This window comes from Podarcis pityusensis (assembly GCF_964106645.2).
Source record: "Podarcis pityusensis genome assembly, chromosome: 6".
Classification (NCBI taxonomy): domain Eukaryota; kingdom Metazoa; phylum Chordata; class Lepidosauria; order Squamata; family Lacertidae; genus Podarcis; species Podarcis pityusensis.
The window spans coordinates 29,145,660-29,167,070 of NC_138030.1; the positions used below are offsets into that span (position 1 = coordinate 29,145,660).

At 43.5% G+C, this 21,411-nt stretch overlaps 1 protein-coding gene across 3 annotated transcripts in view; it reads right to left on the reverse strand.

The window, feature by feature from the left end:
- CBFA2T2 (CBFA2/RUNX1 partner transcriptional co-repressor 2) overlaps positions 1-21,067 on the reverse strand; it is a 73,320-nt gene extending 52,253 nt beyond the window's left edge. For 2 of the 3 annotated variants that reach the window (XM_081010263.1, XM_081010262.1), the window contains exon 1: positions 20,913-21,067. In XM_081010263.1, coding sequence (XP_080866389.1) covers positions 20,913-20,940 — 28 coding nt within the window. In that variant the 5' untranslated portion in view covers positions 20,941-21,067. The remainder of the gene's footprint in view (positions 1-20,912) is intronic. The other variant, XM_081010264.1, reaches the window with a different exon arrangement.
- Between the last annotated feature and the right edge of the window lie 344 nt (positions 21,068-21,411).

Below are 21,411 nucleotides of genomic sequence, written 5' to 3' on the forward strand. Positions count from 1 at the left end.
TAGAGAATAAATGTCCTTAGTGTATGGCAAGAATGGAGAGCCTGTGGCTCCTTCAGATGTTGTTGGACTATAATTCCTATCAGCCCTGGGCACTTGCCTTGCTTGTTGGGACTGATGGGGGTTGGACTCCAGCAGTTTTCTGGAGCGCTGTTCCCCATCTATGGTGTATGGCATTGCTTAGTTGCACTAGCGTCAATGTTCCTCATCTATAAAATAGTAATTATTACTTGGTTGGTTACCTGTGATCACATCTTTATGTTCTCCTGGTGCCCTTTTAGGTCTGATGTTAAGAGTTCTGCAGCAACTCAGAAATGAATTTGTACTTGTTATAGCAAGGTTTCCCCAATTTATGGTTTACAAGGTACAGGAATCCATTGTAATCAGCTCTTCCTCCCCTCTCCAGCTGCCATTTTTGGTACCAGTTCCAGTTGGCTGATCCTAGAGTTCTAGTTTGAAAAACAAAAGGTAGATCCTATAAGCTTGAGGTTGGTCCGATTCAGTCCTAAACGGTTATCCTCATCAGCAAACCTCCCACAGAGGAAACAGATTTAGGGCATTCGGCATATGAACTTTCTAACACAGCAAGCTTTTCACAGGAAAAAAAATGAGGCAGCAAACCAGCTTGGAGGAGGAGCAGCCAATGCCAGGATTTTGCAACCCAGACAGCAACAGCTCAGTGGAAAGAAATAATACTGCCTGCAATGACCGGGAAAATGCTTTGAAGCTGTTTTATTTTCTTCATGTAAGAAATTTCCATGCAACAAGCTAGGAAAACCAAAGTTTTGAGCACAGAAGACTATTCATATCTGCATCCTCGATGTGGTTTCCGAGTTTTAAGCCAGAATTTCTGTACCTATCACAGGCCATTTCCACAATTTCCACAGAAGTTGAACTTGTGCTGGCTTTTGTTAACTGTGATGTTGTCATACAACCCTTCCCCTTTTGCTGCTAGCTTTTACCCTGGAAAGAGGTCTCTAACTATTAGCATTTATCAAAATGCTGCCACTGGCATGGAGATTATTTAGGAATGCAATAGCAAACACTCATTGGATATCTTCCCAGCACTTTGCCTAGCATGGGCTTGTCCTTTGCCCTCCCATGCTATAAACAGGCTGTGGGGTCTACAGGACTTTCCATATCATGAGATAAATGGTACCCACTTCCTTTCACCCCTCCCTGTCGCATCTCCCCCTCACTTTTTTTTAAAGCTAAAGCATAAGATGATCCAGTGCAGAGGCAACATTGGTGTACCATTGGTGTACTTACAACATTTATTAGGATCCATACCACTAAAGTAGGGAAGTGATAGAGACCACCTTCCTGGCTGATGAGCTTTAAATACACCTTTATTGCCCTCTTTCTTTGGAATGCAAGAATCATTAGTCCTCTTCGGGCAAACACAATGGGGCAAGCATGAAAACCCCATCTCCAGAGACCCAGGCCATTCTAGTTGCATTTCAGACCTTCCTGTGTTGAGAGAGGGGGTGTGAAGGAGAGTTTTAAGAGCACTGGGTAAACATGTTTAGAAGCCTCATTGTGATAGTCAAACGCCGCAAACGCAGGAAGGTCTGGTGTAAGGTCATGGAAGGGATAGCTTCTCCTCACTTTCTGGCCACAAATAGAAAACATTGTCCACAAATGGTTCGCTGTGAAAGACCAGAAGTATTTTCTGCCTGGGGAAATAACTTCTATTCAGTACGAATGCCTCAGATTGGAAGACCTGTACAGGTATAATTACTCAGTATGCATGAGTCAGCATGCTATTAATATGTTAATACCAGCACAGCAGCAGTTAAGAGGAGGGGAAAGCTGCAACCCTATGGAATTACTGGAGAGTATATCCTAACTTCAAGTAAGCATGCAATGAAATCCATGCCCCATTGATTTTAACGGACTCAGACAGTGTGCAATGTAACTGAATACTCTTGACACTTTTACAACAAGCTGCTGTCAGACTGTTTCTTAAGCAATCTGATTTAGGGATGCAGGGTCAATTTTGCTGTGGTAAGATAGCCACTCCTCTCCTCATAGCATAAGCTCAAGTAGGTCTCTCCTTTATAACTTTTGTGAGTATTTAAACAACATAAATCAAACGCTGAGGGGGCATTTTTACACTTCTGACCCTGATCCAGCACCTGAAGAATAATCTGCTACACAAACTGACCTATTCAAAAAGACTCCTGCTCTGTGCAATAGCTGGGGCCATCTTGCAGTAAGGGTTCTACAAATAAAGCACATGTGTTCAGAAAGCAAGTTCACTGCTTCTGAACAAAACTCCTGAATCGCCACCCCACACTACATTTCAGTTAAGATTTGGTAGGGCTACTGTTAGAAGAATTTTAAGGTCATATATAAAAATGTCTGAAACCCCACAGATTAGGTCCTGAACAAATTGACCTCAAATATTTCTCTGCAAGGTCAAAGTGGGAAACCTCCCCATTGTCTCTTTCCTCACAAATCCTGTCTTAAGGGCACATTCAAGATATGAACAGGGTGTGAGCCTGTGACCTGTGGCCTAGATTCAGGAATTAAGTAGTTATAATAACAAAAGAGTGGCCAAAACACAGATAATGCAATCAGGTAACTTGCCAGACAGGAGATAAACAACACACTCAGATTTCTGTTGTAGACCACCTTTTCTGTGATGTAGGTATGATGTATCTGGGGGGTAGTCTTGGGCTACACCCCTTCTGTGATGTATGATGTTTCTGGGGGTGGTCTCGGACTACAGGGTGGGCAATTTAAAATGTCTATATAAGGGCTTGCACGCATGGCTCTGGGTCCTCCTCTCTCCTGCATGTGGGGGAGCACCCTGTTGCAACAGTTAATAAAGATCAGGCTCACTAGCTGCTTTGCTTCTCAATATTCTCTGGTTGGTCTCTGTTATTTTCTCCTACCGATAGAGAACTTACGAAAGGACTCAATATGGGCTCTTGGGTACCCCATAAGGGAAAAGGAGCTGTTTTTTTACTTACATCAGCTACCGAAGGCCAAATAAGGTCTAATGAATAAATGCTAACTCACCCTCTGTTGCTGCAATCAGAACTGTGAAATGGGAATATAATAATAATAATAATAATAATAATAATAATAATAATAATAGAAAAGAACAAAGTGCTCCCCTTGAAAGAAGCAGTTTGGAACCCTATTCTAGAATATGACTACCTCCAACATGTCTGTCTCACACCTCCAGGCATTGGTTCAACATTTGAACAGTTTTAATTTGGAAATTAATTTGGAAATGGGACACGGGTGGCGCTGTGGGTAAAACCTCAGCACCTAGGACTTGCCGATCGCATGGTCGGCGGTTCGAATCCCTGCGGCAGGGTGAGCTCCCGTCTTTCGGTCCCAGCTCCTGCCCACCTAGCAGTTTGAAAGCACCACTAAGTGCAAGTAGATACTCGTAAATAGGTACCGCTTCATAGCGGGAAGGTAAACGGCATTTCCGTGTGCTGCGCTGGTGCTGGCTCGCCAGAGCAGCTTCGTCACGCTGGCCACGTGACCCGGAAGTGTCTCCGGACAGCGCTGGCCCCCGGCCTCTTAAGTGAGATGGGCGCACAACCCTAGAGTCAGACACGACTGGCCCGTACGGGCAGGGGTACCTTTACCTTTAATTTGGAAATGGTCTGTCATACTGCTTAGGATATTGGATACCATTAATTAAACTGGGATCAGTTTACACTTGAAGTTTCAGCAAACAAATTAATTACTCTCAAACCTCGATACTGCCAGAGAATTGTGTCAGCTGCAGGATATGGGGAAAGAAAGCAGCCACCTCCTGAACTATTACTTGAAAAGAAGAAATATTAAAAATTGCAACCTGAATTAGATAGTTATGTTCTACTCTTCTGTCCAATAAGAATCCCCAAGGGAAAAAATATTGTCACCAATTAAAAAATAAATAAGCCAGCCAACAATACAACAGCAGAAAAAGCAAAAACAAAAAAACTGATGATTTGTAACACTAACCACACATTAAATAAATACAGTATTGGGTTGTATCCAACTAAGTTTTACTCAGAGTAAACTGACTGAAATTGATGGACCTATCTTGTCACACGCAATAATTACAAGTCTACTCCAAACATGGCTGAAACTGAATATAAATCACTGATCCTAAACATCCTCTGAAATAGCAGTAATGTCTAAAACTTAGCACAGAGGGAACCAAACGGCTCCACAAAGGGAGGCTTTGCAGAGCCTAGGTGCCACTATCAAAAAGGCCTCAACTTCCAAGGACATTTACTCTATTTCAGATAATCCAAGGGAGATAAAACAGGGCATCTTTGGATGAGCTCACAGCAAGAAAGTTCATTTCATCAGACCTGTATGCATATTCATGTAGATATATGAATAACCTATCTTCTACAACCCTTTTCAGTGCAAGCTTAAAACACTCTTTATTTAGGCAACCTTATACTTTGTTGCCTAACTTTATTTAGACAACATGCAAACATTGACATATTTTGCCCTTTTCTGCTGTTACTTTTAATTATTTATAAATCTTTTTAACTACGATGATAGAATCGTAATTTATAAATATCTTGTAAACTGTTGAGAGGTTTTGCTACAATGAAGTGGTGTGTAAATTTTGTTAAACAAACAAAAATAACAGGGAAACGTAATATTAGAGTTTTGTATAACTAAGTTCCAAACTTCAATCCCACCTGTGCCTAAATCAAGGGTGGTGGGGGGAGTGATCAGATGAACAGCTTAAGACCTTACTTGGGAGAGGATGTTAGTAGTGAGAAAGATGCTTCTGTGGTTAATTACTCCAATGCAGCAATTTGTTATGCATGACAACAGGGAGTTCATACCTTTGTGGAACCACAAAACAAGGCAACAAAAAGTCTTTGGCTGAATAGCTGTCTGAACAAGATAGGAGAGGAGTGAAGAATCAGATGTTGGTGGCACTACAATCCCTCTGAACTCTCACCACTGGACTCCTAGAATTAGAGTCCAATGACAACTGGAGGGCTTGGTGTTTCAAATGTATGAATTATAAAATTCTAGTTTCAAGCTGCCTTCACTACTAGTGACACAATAACATTGGTGCGAATCTCCAGATTTTTAGCTTTAAACCTAAATACATTTTTCACACACATTAAAAATAACACCTAAGGTTCCCTTACATTATTTTCGAGGTGTGCGGATGGTCTTCACATGAGCTGTAATGCAGAAGAGAAGCAGAATGTGCACTGGTACAAATAAGTAAATGTGCTTAGTCTTTACTGTTTTGGCTCCAGGAGACCTACATATTTATTGCGGCATAGGCTTTTGTGGACTACAGTGGTACCTCAGGTTACAAACACCTCGGGTTACAGACTCCGCTAACCCGGAAGTAGTACCTCGGGTTAAAAACTTTACCTCAGGATGAGAACAGAAATTGTGCGGCAGTGGCGTGGCGGCAGTGGGAGGCCCCATTAGCTAAAGTGGTACCTCAGGTTAAGAACGGACCTCCGGAACAAATTAAGTTCATAACCAGAGGTACCACCGTTTAATCAACTTCATCGGAGGCATGAAGTGTTATCTGGTGGCAGGCACACGTATGCATGGTTGTGGGGAGGTGGGAATGATAGATAGAAAAAGTCCAGAGAAAATGAAATAAGGAAAGTAAAGATAAAGGTAGCTCTCTCTTCTCCCCCCACCACTAGGAAAAACAACCCAAATTGTGTATTCAGGGTAACGCCTCATGCATGCAGTGCTGTTCAAGAAAGCTTACTACACCATAATGAAATAAAAAAATTCCTTCCTGTAGCACCTTAAAGACCAACTAAGTTAGTTCTTGGTATAAGCTTTCGTGTGCATGCACACTTCTTCAGATACAAGTTCAGTGTATCTGAAGAAGTGTGCATGCACACGAAAGCTTATACCAAGAACTAACTTAGTTGGTCTTTAAGGTGCTACAGGAAGGAATTTTTTTATTTCGACTATGGCAGACCAACACGGCTACCCATCTGTAACTACACCATAATGAATTTGCTAATTTCTAAGGTGCCAGAAGACTGCTGTTGCATTACATCTTGATCAGTGCTTTTGTTAAGCAGATCCTGTATTTATATTTAAACAAAAACCAACTTAGGATGCAACCCTATACTGACTTACCCAGGATGAAGCCCCATTGAATTTTAAAGGACTTTAAGTACAGGATTAAACTGTTATTCTATGAGTGTGTTAGTATCGGTTTTAAGGGGCTCTTCCAACAATTTACATAGTGATCCTCCTTGCAGCCAATATTGTATTATTCAAACAAAAAAAATATTAATTTGCAGGTTCAATACTGGAATGCTTCCCTCTCATCCTTTCACTGATCACAACCTTCCAATTTGTACAGTATCACCAAATATAAGTGTGCAGAGAGAGAGAGAGAGAGAGAGAGAGAGAGAGAATGAATATGGCCAGGGGAGGAAAAAAGACAGACCTTTTTGTGCCTGGCATTCCAAGCTCTCCACTCGTGGCTCCATGAAGTCTGATTCAGCAACAGTGCTGGGAGCTATTAGTTTACGAAGGACCAGCACGCCCACCCAAGCGCAGACGACTGCGAGGGGCTCCTCTTACACCACCACCATGTGCCTTTCATTCTGCCTTAGAGGAGGCCTGAAAGGTTGTGGTTTTCACTTAAGACAGGAAACCAATCAAAAGCCAGAATGGCCAGGGGAGAAGGGAGCAGAGGTCAAAAGGAGAATTACAGGATCTCTTCCAGACTGCGTGGCTGGCACAGGAGATATTAATTAATGTGCAATTTATTGGGAGGATTTGGCACCATCCCTATCCATTAGCTTAGTTCAATGTAAACTAATGTGCATTTCGTCCTTCCTTCTTTGCCCTTATTCCACCTCTCCCTTCTGTTTATAGATCTGGGGATCAGCCACTCTTGTCTGCAGTCTCGCTTTTCCTCTGCAGCCATTCTCTTTCCTTTCCCCATAGGAAGTAGGTGTCAGTAACTGCATGTTGACGTTCCTTACACCATCCTGTTCCAATAACTCTTTCAATCTTTCTCTCATATATATATATATTATTTAATATATATATATAAATGAATGTTATCTGTTGACAGAACACAACAATTCTGTTGCAGCAGTGATGCAGATACCTGCAAAACAAACTACAGCACTTCTATAGTTTTAAAACAAACAGCAGGTCTAAATACGTATCAAACAAACTAGAAACTAGCATTTCTAGCACAAAACAACTTTCAAATGACAAGCCTCTATGGAATGTAAAACCATACAATATAACCACAACTCAGACCCATGGCAACTTGAAGACCATTTGTGACCCAGGCAACTTTGTGGCAGTATTTCCTAGATAGCCTTTTTTTAAAAAGTGCTCCTGCACCTTCTCTCACCTTCAGTGTTTACAGCAGCATTTCCTCATTCATACCAGCCTTTTAATTATATTGGGTAAGCTGCTTTTGAGAGACAGGTTGACTTAATCAATGCTATTTCTATTTATTTCCACAAATTTATATCCTTCCTATCCTCCCAATGGGAATACAGGCCACCTAACGATGCAAATTATAAAAACAATCAAATCCACTGATATGCAAAGTAATCATAACAAGCAACAGAATGAGCATGGGGAAATTGTGCAGCCCAAGGTCATGGCAGAATAAGAAGTGTTTACCGTAAGTTTTAAAACAGCTGAAGGAAAAAAATAGGAGAGTTCCATATCTGGTAAAGTAAAAGTAAAGGTAAAGGGACCCCTGACCATTAGGTCCAGTCGTGGCCGACTCTGGGGTTGTGGCGCTCATCTCCCTTTATTGGCCGAGGGAGCCGGCATACAGCTTCCGGGTCATGTGGCCAGCATGACTGAGCCGCTTCTGGAGAACCAGAGCAGCACACGGAAACGCCGTTTACCTTCCCGCCAGCGCAGTACCTATTTATCTACATGCACTTTGACATGCTTTCGAACTGCTAGGTTGGCAGGAGCTGGGACCGAGCAATGGGAGCTCACCCCGTCGCGGGGATTTGAACCGCTGACCTTCTGATCGGCAAGTCCTAGGCTCTGTGGTTTAACCCACAGCGCCACCCGCATCCCTTCCATATCTGGTGGCCGGTACCAAAAATGCCCTTTCGCATGCCACCATCCAGGTATCTCATAGGCAACAAGTGCAAAAATTGGAGTATCAGGGCAATAGGATCCTCACCTTGCTGCCTCTGATAACGACCAAGCAATGGCACTCTGCACGAGCTCCTGAGTGTCCTCTCTGGCATTTTGGAGCCTGAGAAGCTCCTTGGCTGGGTCAAGACAGGAGAACAAGAGGCACAAGTCTTGCTTTGAACACTGGTAAGAACATATACCGGTAATTGTCCCTACCATGTGACAGTGGAGGCTGTGAAAAAGACTCGTCTTGCAGCTCACATTGCATCCTCTACCAGCCAGCCGTCTGATGGTCTGGAGATTACTGACTCTGAGCATGGGAGAAGGAACCTCTTGAGCACTCGAAGACCCACAGTGACCAAGAAGCTTATGCACTTTTGAGGATAAAGTTACTTGACTTCCGAGCGATTTTACACTCGTGGCATGCAGTTTCACTGCCTATTTCTACCTATTTCTACATTTCCTCAGTCTTTTACAAAAGTGTGCAAGGCCCACACTGCTCTCTGACAGCACAAAACGGAGCATAGCACAGTCTAGCACTGTGACGCCTCAGATGGCACCAGTAATACAGTGGAGCGTTCTGCCTCAAGGAGCCCAAGGAGTGCCCAGCTTGAGCAGCCTAATCATCCCTGGTATCACTGCAGAGACTGCCAAGTAGGGGGACCAACTGTGGCAGGGACACCTGTCCGATAGGAAATAGACTAAAACCAGCCATTCATTTCACACAGGCCAGTAAACAGCTGTCAGATGGTAATAACTTCATCAATGCCAACCTGGGCTGCAGCTGATCCAGTGACCTCCAAGTGAAAGGCTCCATATGCCATTCCTAATCTCCTATAAGCCATTTAGCGTTTGCAAATAATTAGTCAAGCTTTTTTTCCATTTCTTGTCAAAAATGCAGTTTAAATACAGCTGGGGGGGGGAGGAATTAGTCGATCAATTGCAACAACTTATCAATTGATTCATTAATACATTACAGCGGCAGAGGCACTAATTAAAAAGCATTGTACCCTAAAGGGAGCCATATCTACAACAGTGCTCTGGTAGAAAGGGAAGCAGGGGCATGAACACTGCTGGCATTGCCATTAACAAGCTTGATGCATGTCACTTCCTTTCTCCAAAGTTAAGCAACTGGGATGCTTAACATCTGGGCCAGAAAACACAACTGGCAAGAGGAGACAGGTTTCTAGCATCTTTTTTAAAATCCTGTTTTTACTTTATTGATTTCATTTTATTACTTACCAAGGCAGTTGTTTCTGTTCAATGTTGGGGTTTTTTTTGGTTGTATATCACCTTCTTTTCAAGAGCATGGGGGAAAGAATCTGAAGAAATTCCTGACTTCGAGAATATAACTTGTCACAGTAAAAAATCCAGTTAAGAAGCAACTCTCAAAGATTCACAGGTGTAGAAGCATTACACCTGGTTGCTCTCTGACCACACAAGTTGTTTTCCCCCCTCTTCAGCCATGAACATTAAAACCTTTTAATTAATTGAAATTAATTGCATTTAGCTCTAGAGTAGAACCAAAGGAGGAAGTTTGGAGAGGACTGTTATGTGTGAATGCTGCTGATCATCAGTTTGCTTGCCTCAAAACACTCTCAGCCTTTCTGGACAAAGAAATGACTTCTGCATGGCGTTGCTGCAAACTTAAAAACTGGCGCATGCTGAGTGTGTCAGCCTGTGTGTCAGAAGAACATGTGGCAGCCCCAGGTGGCCTTCAGCAAAATCTGCCTGCCTACAAAGAAGTTCAACAGCTTGATCTCATCTTCCTCCCTTACAGTTCCCCACAAAAGATGGTTAGCATCCAGCCACATTAGCATTCAGCTACATTAATGCTAATGTAACAGCACCTCCAGAGGAAACAGGGGAGGGGAGGAACGTTTTAATAATTTCGTAAGAACACTGGGACTTCCAGATTCAGCAGACTTGAACAAAATACTAGACTTGAACAAAAATCAAGGCTTCATTAGATATGTCTTAGGGGCTTATTTTGCCTCAGCGGCTCAACTTAAGATGACTAGAATTCCAACAAAAGAGTTCAAACACGCTGATGTAAAAACACTCTGATTCCTGGACCATCCATGGGCTGGATTTAGAAGGCGATTGGGCCACATCCGGCCCCCGGGCCTTAGTTTGCCTACCCATGCTATACAAGCCTGGCTCTGAGAGTTGCTAAGCCAGAGACCATCTGGGAATCGCATAGAAGCTGCTCCAAACAATCTGAAGTGCCACACCACACACAATGGGCAGTACACAATTTCCATTGAAAGTAGGCAGACCTACATCTGCTAAGCAATCCCACTGAGTCTGAGTATCAAACAAATTCATGACACACTCTAGCAGTGCTATGACGCAGATGCAACTATAGTTTGTCAAATACCCTGCCACACAGTTGCAAATCCTAGTTCCTATTCACCACAGCCACAAGTGCCTTTTTCGTGGGCTTTAAAGAACTCATATAATCCTGAGAACTTTCAGATCACTGATCTTTAAAAAGTTGTGCCAAGTCAAGGGTAAATGGCCATTGACACACAAATGCTATAGAGCTCAGAAGCAAAGATACCGTTTCAGTTTTTCTGGAAGCAGCCTTGTAACATAATGTTAGCTGTTCACCAGTGAAAAACCATAAATTACATCTCAGACATGATTTAGCACTTTGGAAATATTTCCACAACACAATATCCAATCCACAGGCAAACGAGAAATAAATATATTTTCAGATGGCTGTGTTTTAATGCTGAAAACTAAGCTAAAAAAAAAAACATTTTATGTATATAGGGGTTTCATGAATTAGAGCAATTGCGAAATTTTGAGCCTTTCTTCCAAAATTCTGTGGCATCAGACACTGAGAATAGATCCAACAGAACACAACTCATGCTTGCAACCTAATATTAGCACACACCAACACCACGACCAGTCCATCATAAGTACAGGATGGCTGGCAAGAACAAAGAAAAGTTATGCAGGAAGCCAGCCAGATAAGAGTGCATTCCAATTCACCCTTCCTCATAACTCTGAGAGAGAGAAAATGCCCAGCAGGAGCTGGGTGGAGGATCTCTCCACCTGGCTCTGCCATGAGGTGACAGCCGGGAGAATCCTGTTGTTTTCAGCATAGATATATTATTTCCCCCAGTGAATTTCAGTCAAAATCCATGTCAGAATCACAATTTGCCCCAAAGAACAAGCAACCTATAAATGGTTCAGCAGCATAAATCTTCTCTCTAAGCTAGTTGGATGGAATCACCATCTCTTTGACCTGTTTGAAAAGGGTATATTTCCAAGGAGCCCAGGGCTCAAGAAGACCGTGACTACTTGCCCGCTTTCTCAGACAAGCCTCGCTGAAGATTGAAAGACTGGGTTTTGTCAGATTCTAAGTGTTATGTAAAACAGGCCCAGGTATTGTCTTTTACATTTCCCTTGTGGCCTGTGCAACAGTCCACTTGTAAAAAGGGGGTCTGTTGAATGAATACATGTACAGTGTACAAAGATCTTTTTTGCTCAGGACAAATTTGCTGTTCAACACATGGCCAAACTCTCACACAATAAATTAACTGTTTGGCAGCCGCTGAGCTATTTGCTGGAGCCAAACCAATTAGGCCTTTAATGTGATCCCAATTTCCTTTTTCTGAGAATAAGAGGAAAGGAGGGGAAGAGGAAAGGAGGGGAGGGTGCATAAGTAAGTAAATCCCCTCTTGCTTTATAAATCCTTGCCAATCATTCCAGATAAACCTGTCACCCACAGCTCTCAGATCTACATTCACACTCCTAAGCTCACAAAGAGGGCATGGGGCTGATCACACATGGCGTTCAGCATGTCCGACTACCAACATGTGTTTTCCATAGTTTCAAAATTCAATCATTTAAAAAATATTTACTGAGCTTTGTCTTTAATCAAAAAAACATGGCCAGAGATAAAACAAGCTTAGCACGAGTTACTGTTTCGGTTTTTGGAATGCCAGAAAAGCCAGTGATGTCACCAGATAAAGCTCAGTTCTGCACCCTGGAGAGTATTATGGTCTGCTCTAGGATTAAAAGAGGTGAGGCAAGACCCTTTAGGCCCCAAAGCCCAGAGACACACATGGAAATGGCTTAAGAGACAAGAGGGGGGAAGAAATGGGTACAGTTACCTTTCCAAGTGTGACAGAATAGAAAGGGGAGAGGGGAGAATAATTATCTTTCACGCTTCATTTGGCAAACCTAACGCAGCTTCCATGGGGTTTGTGAAAAGTCTGCCAGCCAGGAGCTAGTCCACAGCCTTGATGAGGTTCAATAAAGTGTGGAATTTGTTACCACAAGATACAGTGATAGCTGCCAACTTGGACAGTTTTCAAAAGGAATTAGCTTTATCCTCCATGAATTTGTCTATCAATAGCCACTTGTCATTTGTGGCTATATATTAGCTCCAGTATCATGGTTGTTAAGCATTACATCTCAGCATACCAGTTGCTGGGGGATGAAACTGGGAGAAGATGATTAAGCTCGTGTTCTGCTTGTTCCAAAAGGCTTAGTCCAGGGCAGCAGGATCACCAGGGAGGAGCAAAGCGCCCATCACCTCCTCTCTGGGAACCTATTCATTCGGGTTTGCAATAAGCCATAGTTTAGCTTAGCACGGCATGTGAACCAAGTCAGTGTTTCCTGTGAAGTGTATCGAGCTCCTGTGATCCGCAGGGCAATGAAGGAGGAGTCCACCTCCTCCTAAGAGACCATAAAGAGAAACGAAGTAAGCAAGGAGCAGAAGAACACACTGATGATATCGAGTGAACATATATTGTCCAATAAAGCCCAACATTAAGACGGCTCTGCTGACATTGTAACTTGGCATTTAGAGTGCCAGGAGGATTTCTCCACTGTATTTCAGATGAAACATTTCGGCTCAGTAAAGCATGCAAAACATTTACTCAAGCTAGCTACTTCTTAAAGGATCAGTGGAGAAATGGAAAATACTAACATTTTAATCTGCCAGTTAGATTTCAGATCCAACACCCAGTAAGATAATATTATGATGGCAGTAGGTGGAGTGCCAAGATCCAAAGTCAGAGCAACTGTTCATCATCATGGATGTTTTAGCTGAGATTCCTGCAGTGCAGGGGGTTGGACTAGATGATTCACTTGCTCCTTTCTGTACCTCCCTGAATCAACTTTTAGTAGGAAGCCTAGGCAAATAATCTCCCACCACCACCTTGCATCTGCTATTATTTTATACTGCTTGAAATCAATTAAGTATTTTAGAAGTACTGTAAAACCCATCCCTGCCCAATGCAGTTTGCAATTTCCAAGGAGAATACTGGCAACCGACCAGGGTTATTGCAATGAACAAGAAATTGTTACCAGAGACAGGGCAGTATATAAATCTAAATAAAAAGAAATACTATGTATTTCAAGACAGTTTGCCAGACGTAGCAGGGGGGAGGTTATTAAAAAAGTATTTAAAAAACTAAAATAGTGGAAATGTTTTTAAATGCTTGCATGAATAATAAAAAGTGGGTACCCAACACCTAAAAGATAGCAAAGTTGGTTCTGCACATAGTTAATTCCATGGAGGACAGACCACTACCAAAACAGCCCCTTTTTATGCAAGCCTCATCTCCAGCAGAGATGTTTATATAGAGGAAAGCCCCATCTGTACTATACATTTAAAGCAGTATTCATATCACTTAAAACAGTCATGTCTTTCCCCCTCCCCCAAGAATCCTGGGAACTGTAGTTTATTAAGGGTGTTGAGAGCTGGTAGACAACTCTTATTTCCTTTACAGACCTACAATTCCCAGAGTGGTTTATCAACCAACCCCTCTTCTCAGGAAACTCTGGAAACTTCAGTTCTGTGAGGGGAAAGGGGGTCTCTTAACAACTCTCAGCACCCTTAACAAACTGCCCAGTTCCCATGATACTTTCGGGGAAGCCAGAACTGTTGAAATTAGTATGATGCTGCTTTAAATGTATAGTACAGATGGGGCCAAAGTTACTTGTCAATGACCTTAGTATGCAGGCAGGTTGGTATGGAAGGAATTGCTCCTTCAAGTACAGTGGTACCTCAGGTTACATACGCTTCAGGTTACATACGCTTCAGGTTACAGACTCCGCTAACCCAGAAATATTACCTCGGGTTAAAAACTTAATTCGTTCCAGAGGTCCGTTCTTAAGCTGAAACTGTTCTTAACCTGAGACACCACTTTAGCTAATGGGGCCTCCCGCTGCTGCTGCACCGCCGGAGCACAATTTCTGTTCTCATCCTGAAGCAAAGTTCTTAACCTGAAGCACTATTTCTGGGTTACAGAGTCTGTAACCTGAAGCGTATGTAACCTGAGGTACCACTGTACTACGGTCCCAAGCCATTTAGGCTTTTATAGTTAAGCACCAGGCTTTGAACTGGGACCAGGAACAAATGGGTAGTCAGTGAAATTCTTTGAAAACAGGCAAGATGTGAGCCAAGCATGTTGTGCCAGTCAAAACTTGGGTGGCTGCATTCTGCACTAACTGAAGCTTCCAACCCATTTTGAGAGGCAGCCTTATATATAACACATTGCAATAACTCAGATGGGCATAGCTGTCAACTTTTCCCTTTTCTTGTGAGGAATCCTATTCGGAATAAGGGAATTTCCCTTTAAAAAAGGGAAACATTGCCAGCTGTGCAGATGGGATGTTACAAGAGGATGACTAACTTGTGGCCAGATCTTCTGTGTCCAGGAGTGGTCATAGCTGGGGAACCATAGCTAGATCAGGGAGTCCTGTTCCTTCAAGAAGAAGAATATTCCTGGATCTAAAGAATATTAATCTAGTACAGATTGCTGCTCCTTTCTACAGAAGACAAGAACTTTGTACAAAATGGATATTTTGGCTCTTTGAACCTGTAAGCCAGGTTGAATAGTCTTCTTTCCCCCCCTTATCAATACCAACAAAACATTAAAGTCAATAGGTTTATCTTAGTACAAAACCATTATCAGCAGGTCAAGCAGCTGAACTGCATGAACTCAATGTATTGACTCTATTAGATCTTAAAAGTTGAAGTAACATCCCTACTTATAATGTACACTCACTGCATTTCTGGAGTTAGAATTATAACTTCGGCTAAACCTTATATATACTTAAAAGGAGACTGCACTGACCAAAATTATCACAGTTTGGAATAAAGATCCTTCCAGAAAAAGTTACATTTTTTGGTTTAGAAAAATGGCTACCAAGAGGTAAGCAACATTTAGCCTAAGTGCTAAATGGAAAACTCTTTGTTATTCATAGGACTTAAACCTTCTGTTATAAAGAGGTGACAGCCTTCACAGTTTTTGGAGTGCAGATTGAAAGAACAAGACAGCCGAAATGCAGAAGAAATCAAATGGCTTTTCTTATAAATAATTCAACAATATGGGTTCTATCCAACTAAGGTTTACTCAGAGTAGACCCACTGAAATTCAGGGGCTTTTCACAATTAGCATCACAGTTTCCCAACCCTGAAGACGGTCATCACCCCCTCCCCATTCCATCCCGCCCAAGAAAGGTATAATCCTGAACTCAGCATGCCACTTAAGGAACTTGCAACACCTTTTTAAAAAGTAATTGTCCTTAAGTAGCCAATCTCCTTCAGTAAAGAACACAGTTAGATCCTAATGATGGTCCTGCAACTAAACCACAAATTGTTATTCAAGGGATAGGCAGGTTCCTTGAGATTCCTGCATTGTAGGGGGTTGAGTCTGACCTAGATGACCCTCAGAGTCCCTTCCAACTCTTGAAGTCTATGATTCTGTTTCTACAATCAGCACAACCATCACAAAGTGAGACACATTTCAACTTCCTCTATATTCCTCTGAATATTTTACAAAGGACAGTATTCTGAGCCCAGAGGCATTATCTTTTCAAGTGCATCAGGATTCATTGTAATCAAGAAGCAGATCTCCTAAGAGAATGTAATTTACTTTGTTCTTCCAAACTTACTCCCACATTCTTAAGGGAGGACAATACATTTCCATATCTCTTCCAAAATACAATGTAATAAGTCATCAGAAAAAGGCTCATAAATAAGCCAGTCTGATGAGGAGGATAGAATGTTGAGTTTCAATAGAGGAAACCGAATTTCCAATTCCCACACTGCTTTGAAGCCCATTAGATAGCTTTGGGTAAGTTTACTTAACCTACCTCCCAACTTCTGTTCAGTTCAGGGTTCAGTGTGGCATAATGGTTAGAGTACTGGACTTTGACCTGGGAGACCTTGGGCCAGTCAGAGTCTCTTAGCCTAACCTACCTCACAGGGTTGTTGTGAGGATGATATGAGGAGGAGAAGAATCATGTATACCACCTTGAGTTCCTTGGAAGATAAAGGTGGTATATAAATGTAAATAAATAAATAAATAACACATTGCTTCCTTTTCCTCAGCAGGAAAACACAACGCAAAAAAGATGTCCTTTGCTGCATTACAGTCCAGTAAGATTCACTGGTTTTTCTTCTTCCCATTCCTCAAAGCAGCACAGCCCATTTGAAGAGGAGGAGGAAGGGGCAGGAAGAAAGACATTGCACAGATACAATGTCAGTACCTTACTGATCAAGGGACGCAGGTGGAGCTGTGGTCTAAACCAGAGCCTAGGGCTTGCCGATCGGAAGGCTGGCGGTTCGGATCCCCGCGACAGGGTGAGCTCCTGCTGTTCAGTCCCAGCTCCTGCCCACCTAGCAGTTCAAAAGCATGTCAAAGTGCAAGTAGATAAATATCTTCCGACGGGAAGATAAACAACGTTTCCGTGCGCTGCTCTGGTTCGCCAGAAGCGGCTCAGTCATGCTGGCCACATGACCTGGAAGCTGTCTGCGGACAAACACAGGTTCCCTCGGCCTACAGAGCGAGTTGAGCGTCGCAACCCCAGAGTCGTCTGCAACTGGACCTAACAGTCAGAGGTACCTTTACCTTACTGATCATGGTTAGCAAAACTGTTATCCCAAAAGATGCTCCTAGCTACAGAGGCCACTTCAACCTCCAGTAATACTGCTCAATCTAGGAGTACTCCCAAACTATGCACCTGCCACTTCAGAGGCAGTGCAACCTCATGTAGAACAGCCTATGTCAGTGGTTTTCAACCAGTGTGCCTCTGCCCCTCTTTCCTTCCCTCCCTCCTCTGATGCCCTCTCGCATCTCTGCCTCCCAAAGGCTTGCACAGCTGTTTGTTGCACCCCAGGCGAATGGTGCCTCATGGGCTGGCCAAGGGTTCTTCCCAGGCCCCTGTGGGGCAGTGTCAGGAGGCAACTCTCTTTGGGGCAGGGGGGCAGCTCAGAGACAGGGGCGACAGCTGCGGCTGCTCAGAGGACTCCCAAGCAGAGGGGAGGCTGAGGGAAGGGAGGGTGTTCGAAAAAGGGTGAGAGGTTGCCAGCTCTGCAGGCAAGGGGTGACATAATTGGGTTCCTGGGTCCCACAGGGGTGCCGCAGAAAGAATGTAGTTGGTCAAGGGAGCCAAAAAGGTTGAAAAACCCCTGGCCAGGTTTATGAAGCCCTCAAACACAGGACCATTGACTTGTCATTGGTTTATTGGCTCTCATCCAGCCTACCAATGTGTCCAAGCAGTAATCCGGGATGTGCCCAGCCTCACCCAACGCAGATGACACAGAGAAATAGAGCTCCACACTGGCAACAACTCAGGGGGTTGCGGCATTTTTAAACATTATTATAATAATCATCACCACCACCACCAACATCTTAGAACCATTTGCAAATACACTTTTTAATATGTTGGTTAAGAAAGTAAACTAGGCTATGGTCCTTGCAGAAGATATTTCTGGGGTTATCGAAGAAGACTTGGAGCCATCTGCTAGTCAACAGGAAGGGCTGGACCAAACCCACAGTTTAAGTTCACTATCTTGTTTCCAACAGAAACAAAACACCAGAGAATAGCCAGACCTCTATGCCACAGAGAAATTGGCGCGTAATCAGACCTCTGAGAGCCTCAAGCCACTCACTCATGACAGGGGAGAGAACCGTTTTTTAACAAGAAATAAAACTGTTAGAATTCATGTGGAAAGCACACGAATATAGAAAATGCAGCCATGGTGCAAAAAGAGTGACCAAGAGGGTTACAGAGTAACATCAAAGTACTCATGCACACCTTAAGTAAAATGAATTCACTAGGATGATAATAGGAGCACCCACAAACCTGAAAAGAAAATGTGCTGATAAAAAGAGATGGTTGGATCTCTCACACTTCGTCTTTTACTACCATTCTCTGAATTCTCTTTGCACACATTTCTCCTGCATAGCATGGGGGCGGGGGGGGGGGGCTATTTTAAAACATATGGATCAGAATACTGGACAAAGAAAAACACTATGGTGAAGCAAGCCACAACAGAAATGGGAATGTTTTTGTGGATGTTGGGACAGAACAGGCAAGGTAGTGAGAAACAGATGTGACTTGACTGAACTGAAAATGCATTGCAGAAAGCAGTGCTTAGGAATGTGTCTAAGAAGTTCCAGAGGGGTAGCTGTGTTAAGTCTACTGTAGCAAAAACAAAGAGTATAGCAGTACCCTTAAAGGCAAACAGATTTACTGTGGCATAAACTTGCATGGACTAGAGCTCATTCCTCAGATGTGTGAAGTGTCACCATCAACTGTCAGATAGCATGTGTGCATGAGGGTTTATGACAATTTTATGCAACTTTAAATGTATACAAGAGGAGTGCGTGGAGAGTTGGGGTCAATGTACTGGCAAATCTCTGGGCAATTTACAGTAGACAGGCAAGGATTTCTGACTCCAATGGTCTAACAAAAACTAACAAACTAAAACTAAAAAAAAACTATTTAAAAATTGCTGAAAGAGATAACACTTGGGGAAAACCAGGAGTGAATTCACGGGCTGAGCTTGTCACCCTATTCCTTCATTCTTATGAGCATGTTTGCCTGCCCAAACCACTATTTTACACCTGGTCTACCTGGTGGATCTTACAGTTCTGCTTTAAAAAACCAAAAACCAAAGTAGATCCTGAAAGTCTGGCATCGACTCTAACCCTGGCATACAAGATATGCACAGCTACTATTTCAAAGTCATAACAGGTGATCTTCCTAGTTTTGTTATGCTTATTAGCACTGCAGTGGGAGAAATAAAAGCACTCATTTGACTTGAGACCTAAGCAAATAGCTTCATGTTTACTGATAAATTCTAGTTCAGCAATTTCCTGCAGGGGACAAAGATAAAGGATCAAGAGGAAGGCCCAAAACATATTGATGTATATCCCCCAATTCTTCACTGGGCCTTAAAACATTTAACAACATGCATGTTCCTTCCAAACCAAGGAGTATTCTTCCTACCTGCCTGTTCTTCACAACTGCACATTCACTGACCTTCTTCGGTTCCTCAGTAGTGCAAACTCACACATACACACTCAATATACACAGAGAGCCACTAAAAACTATTTAATGTAACCATATACATCAGCAATGGGGAAGCTGTAGCCCGACATCACCTGAAGGGACACAACCATGGGCGTAGCCAGGATTTTTGCTGGAGGGGGCAAAACAGCTGTGAATTGGTCAGTTAAGTATTTCTACTGTTTTACTTTATCTAGGGGGTCAGCTGCACTCCTGACATCCCACAGACACAACTCCCATCATCCCTGACCATTAGTCAAGCTGGCTAGGGCTGATGGGACTGGGAGTCCATCAACTGCTGGAGGACCAGAGGTTCCCCATCCCTTACATTCAAACTTTAAAAATCAGAGCCTTGGCCTAACCCATAACATGAGATAGTAAGGTTTACAGTGTAAACTGCACTGTAAGCAGAACACATTTCTTGTGTGTGTCCCACATCCAGGATCTAACACTTTACTTTTTTCTAATGACTTCTATTGCAAAGCCATTCTACAGTTTAAATTAAGACGGGCAGTATAGTGATGAATATATACTTTTTCTTTCCCCAAAGGACATATGCAATTTCTGTATACTAAGGATACATTTGCAAAAACATGCAGATTCTACCCAATTATGCTACCATGATAACTTTAGTTAACTACTTTGCATCGGCTGGGTCTGCACACATAGTTCCACTGAATACAGAGTTATATAGAACACCACTACAATCCAGTTTTCTAATTCTGGGATACCCTCATAGTAAAAAAGAAAATATCATCTTTTATTATGTATGCTATTTATCACAACGAAGCAACAATCCTTTCAATTGCAGACAAAGTACTAAAGGGCAGCTTTACTAGTCTTTAAGAGTCAGGGGCGTGGGGAATGGTTAAAATTTCTCAAAAACATAACTTATTTTAAGACAAACCTTACCACCACCCCTATTATGGAACGAACGGACACCACACACACATAAAGCTGCACAGAGAGCGAGAGGGAGATGGAAAGAAATTAAAGGTCTCCTCCAGAAGGCGCCACTTCTAAATCCCAATGAAACTAAGAAGAATAAGCGAAATGCGAATAAGAGAAGCATAAGAGGCCCCAGGTTAAATACAACTGGAGTGGTGGAGAAAAAAGCATCCCGAGACCTTGCAGAAGATAAGAAGCCCACGGAGTAAGAAATGGGGAGGAAGAGGAATCACAGATGGGAAGCCAAGAAGCCTCCTGGAAAAGCGTGATAAGGAAGGGGAAGGCGAGGAGGATCTGACTTGGGAACGGGAGAAGGCAGAAGAAGCGCTTGCAAGAAGGGAGTTTGGGAGAATGAGAAAGGGGAAAGACATAACGGAACTGTAATAGGAAAGCGCCCCATCCCTCGAAGTCCTCCTTCCCTCCCCGCCCGGGGCCCCGGGGGCAGCTCTCCCGGGCGGGACGGCGCTCGCTCGCTCGCTCGAGCCGGAGGGGCCCGCCAACCCCCGGAATGGGGAAGAAGAGGCGCGCCTTACACTGGGAGGTTCCCGGGATGCCCACCATCGCGCAGCCGGAGCGGCTCCTTCCCTTTGTTCCGTGCTACTCGGGGCGACGAAGGCGGCGCGGCCACGACGGGAGCGCAGCCGGGGAGGCGGCGAGGGCGGCCAGCGCCGCGCTAGGCCCTTCCGCTTCGGCCCCGCCCCTGCCGTGACGTCACGCGGCTCCTCCCTCCGTAGGAACCGAAGGGGAGGAGGGCTGCCTTGGAGGAGGGAGGAGCGGGGGGGGGCGGCCTGAGTCGGCGGGCCATGTGCGCTCCAGACGCCGCATCGGCACCTCCCTTCCCTTCTTTAGGGGAGTTTTCACTGGGGTTTACCCTCAAGTAACAGCCGGAGTTTTACAGCGCGATCCGAGGCATGCTTACTCGGAAGTAAGCCCCACTTGTTGCACCGCTGGGTAGACGAAATCGGCTTTTGCTACTGCTGTTGGCAGACGCTAAGAAAAAGCATCCCAAATAAAACCGACCATTTCATCATC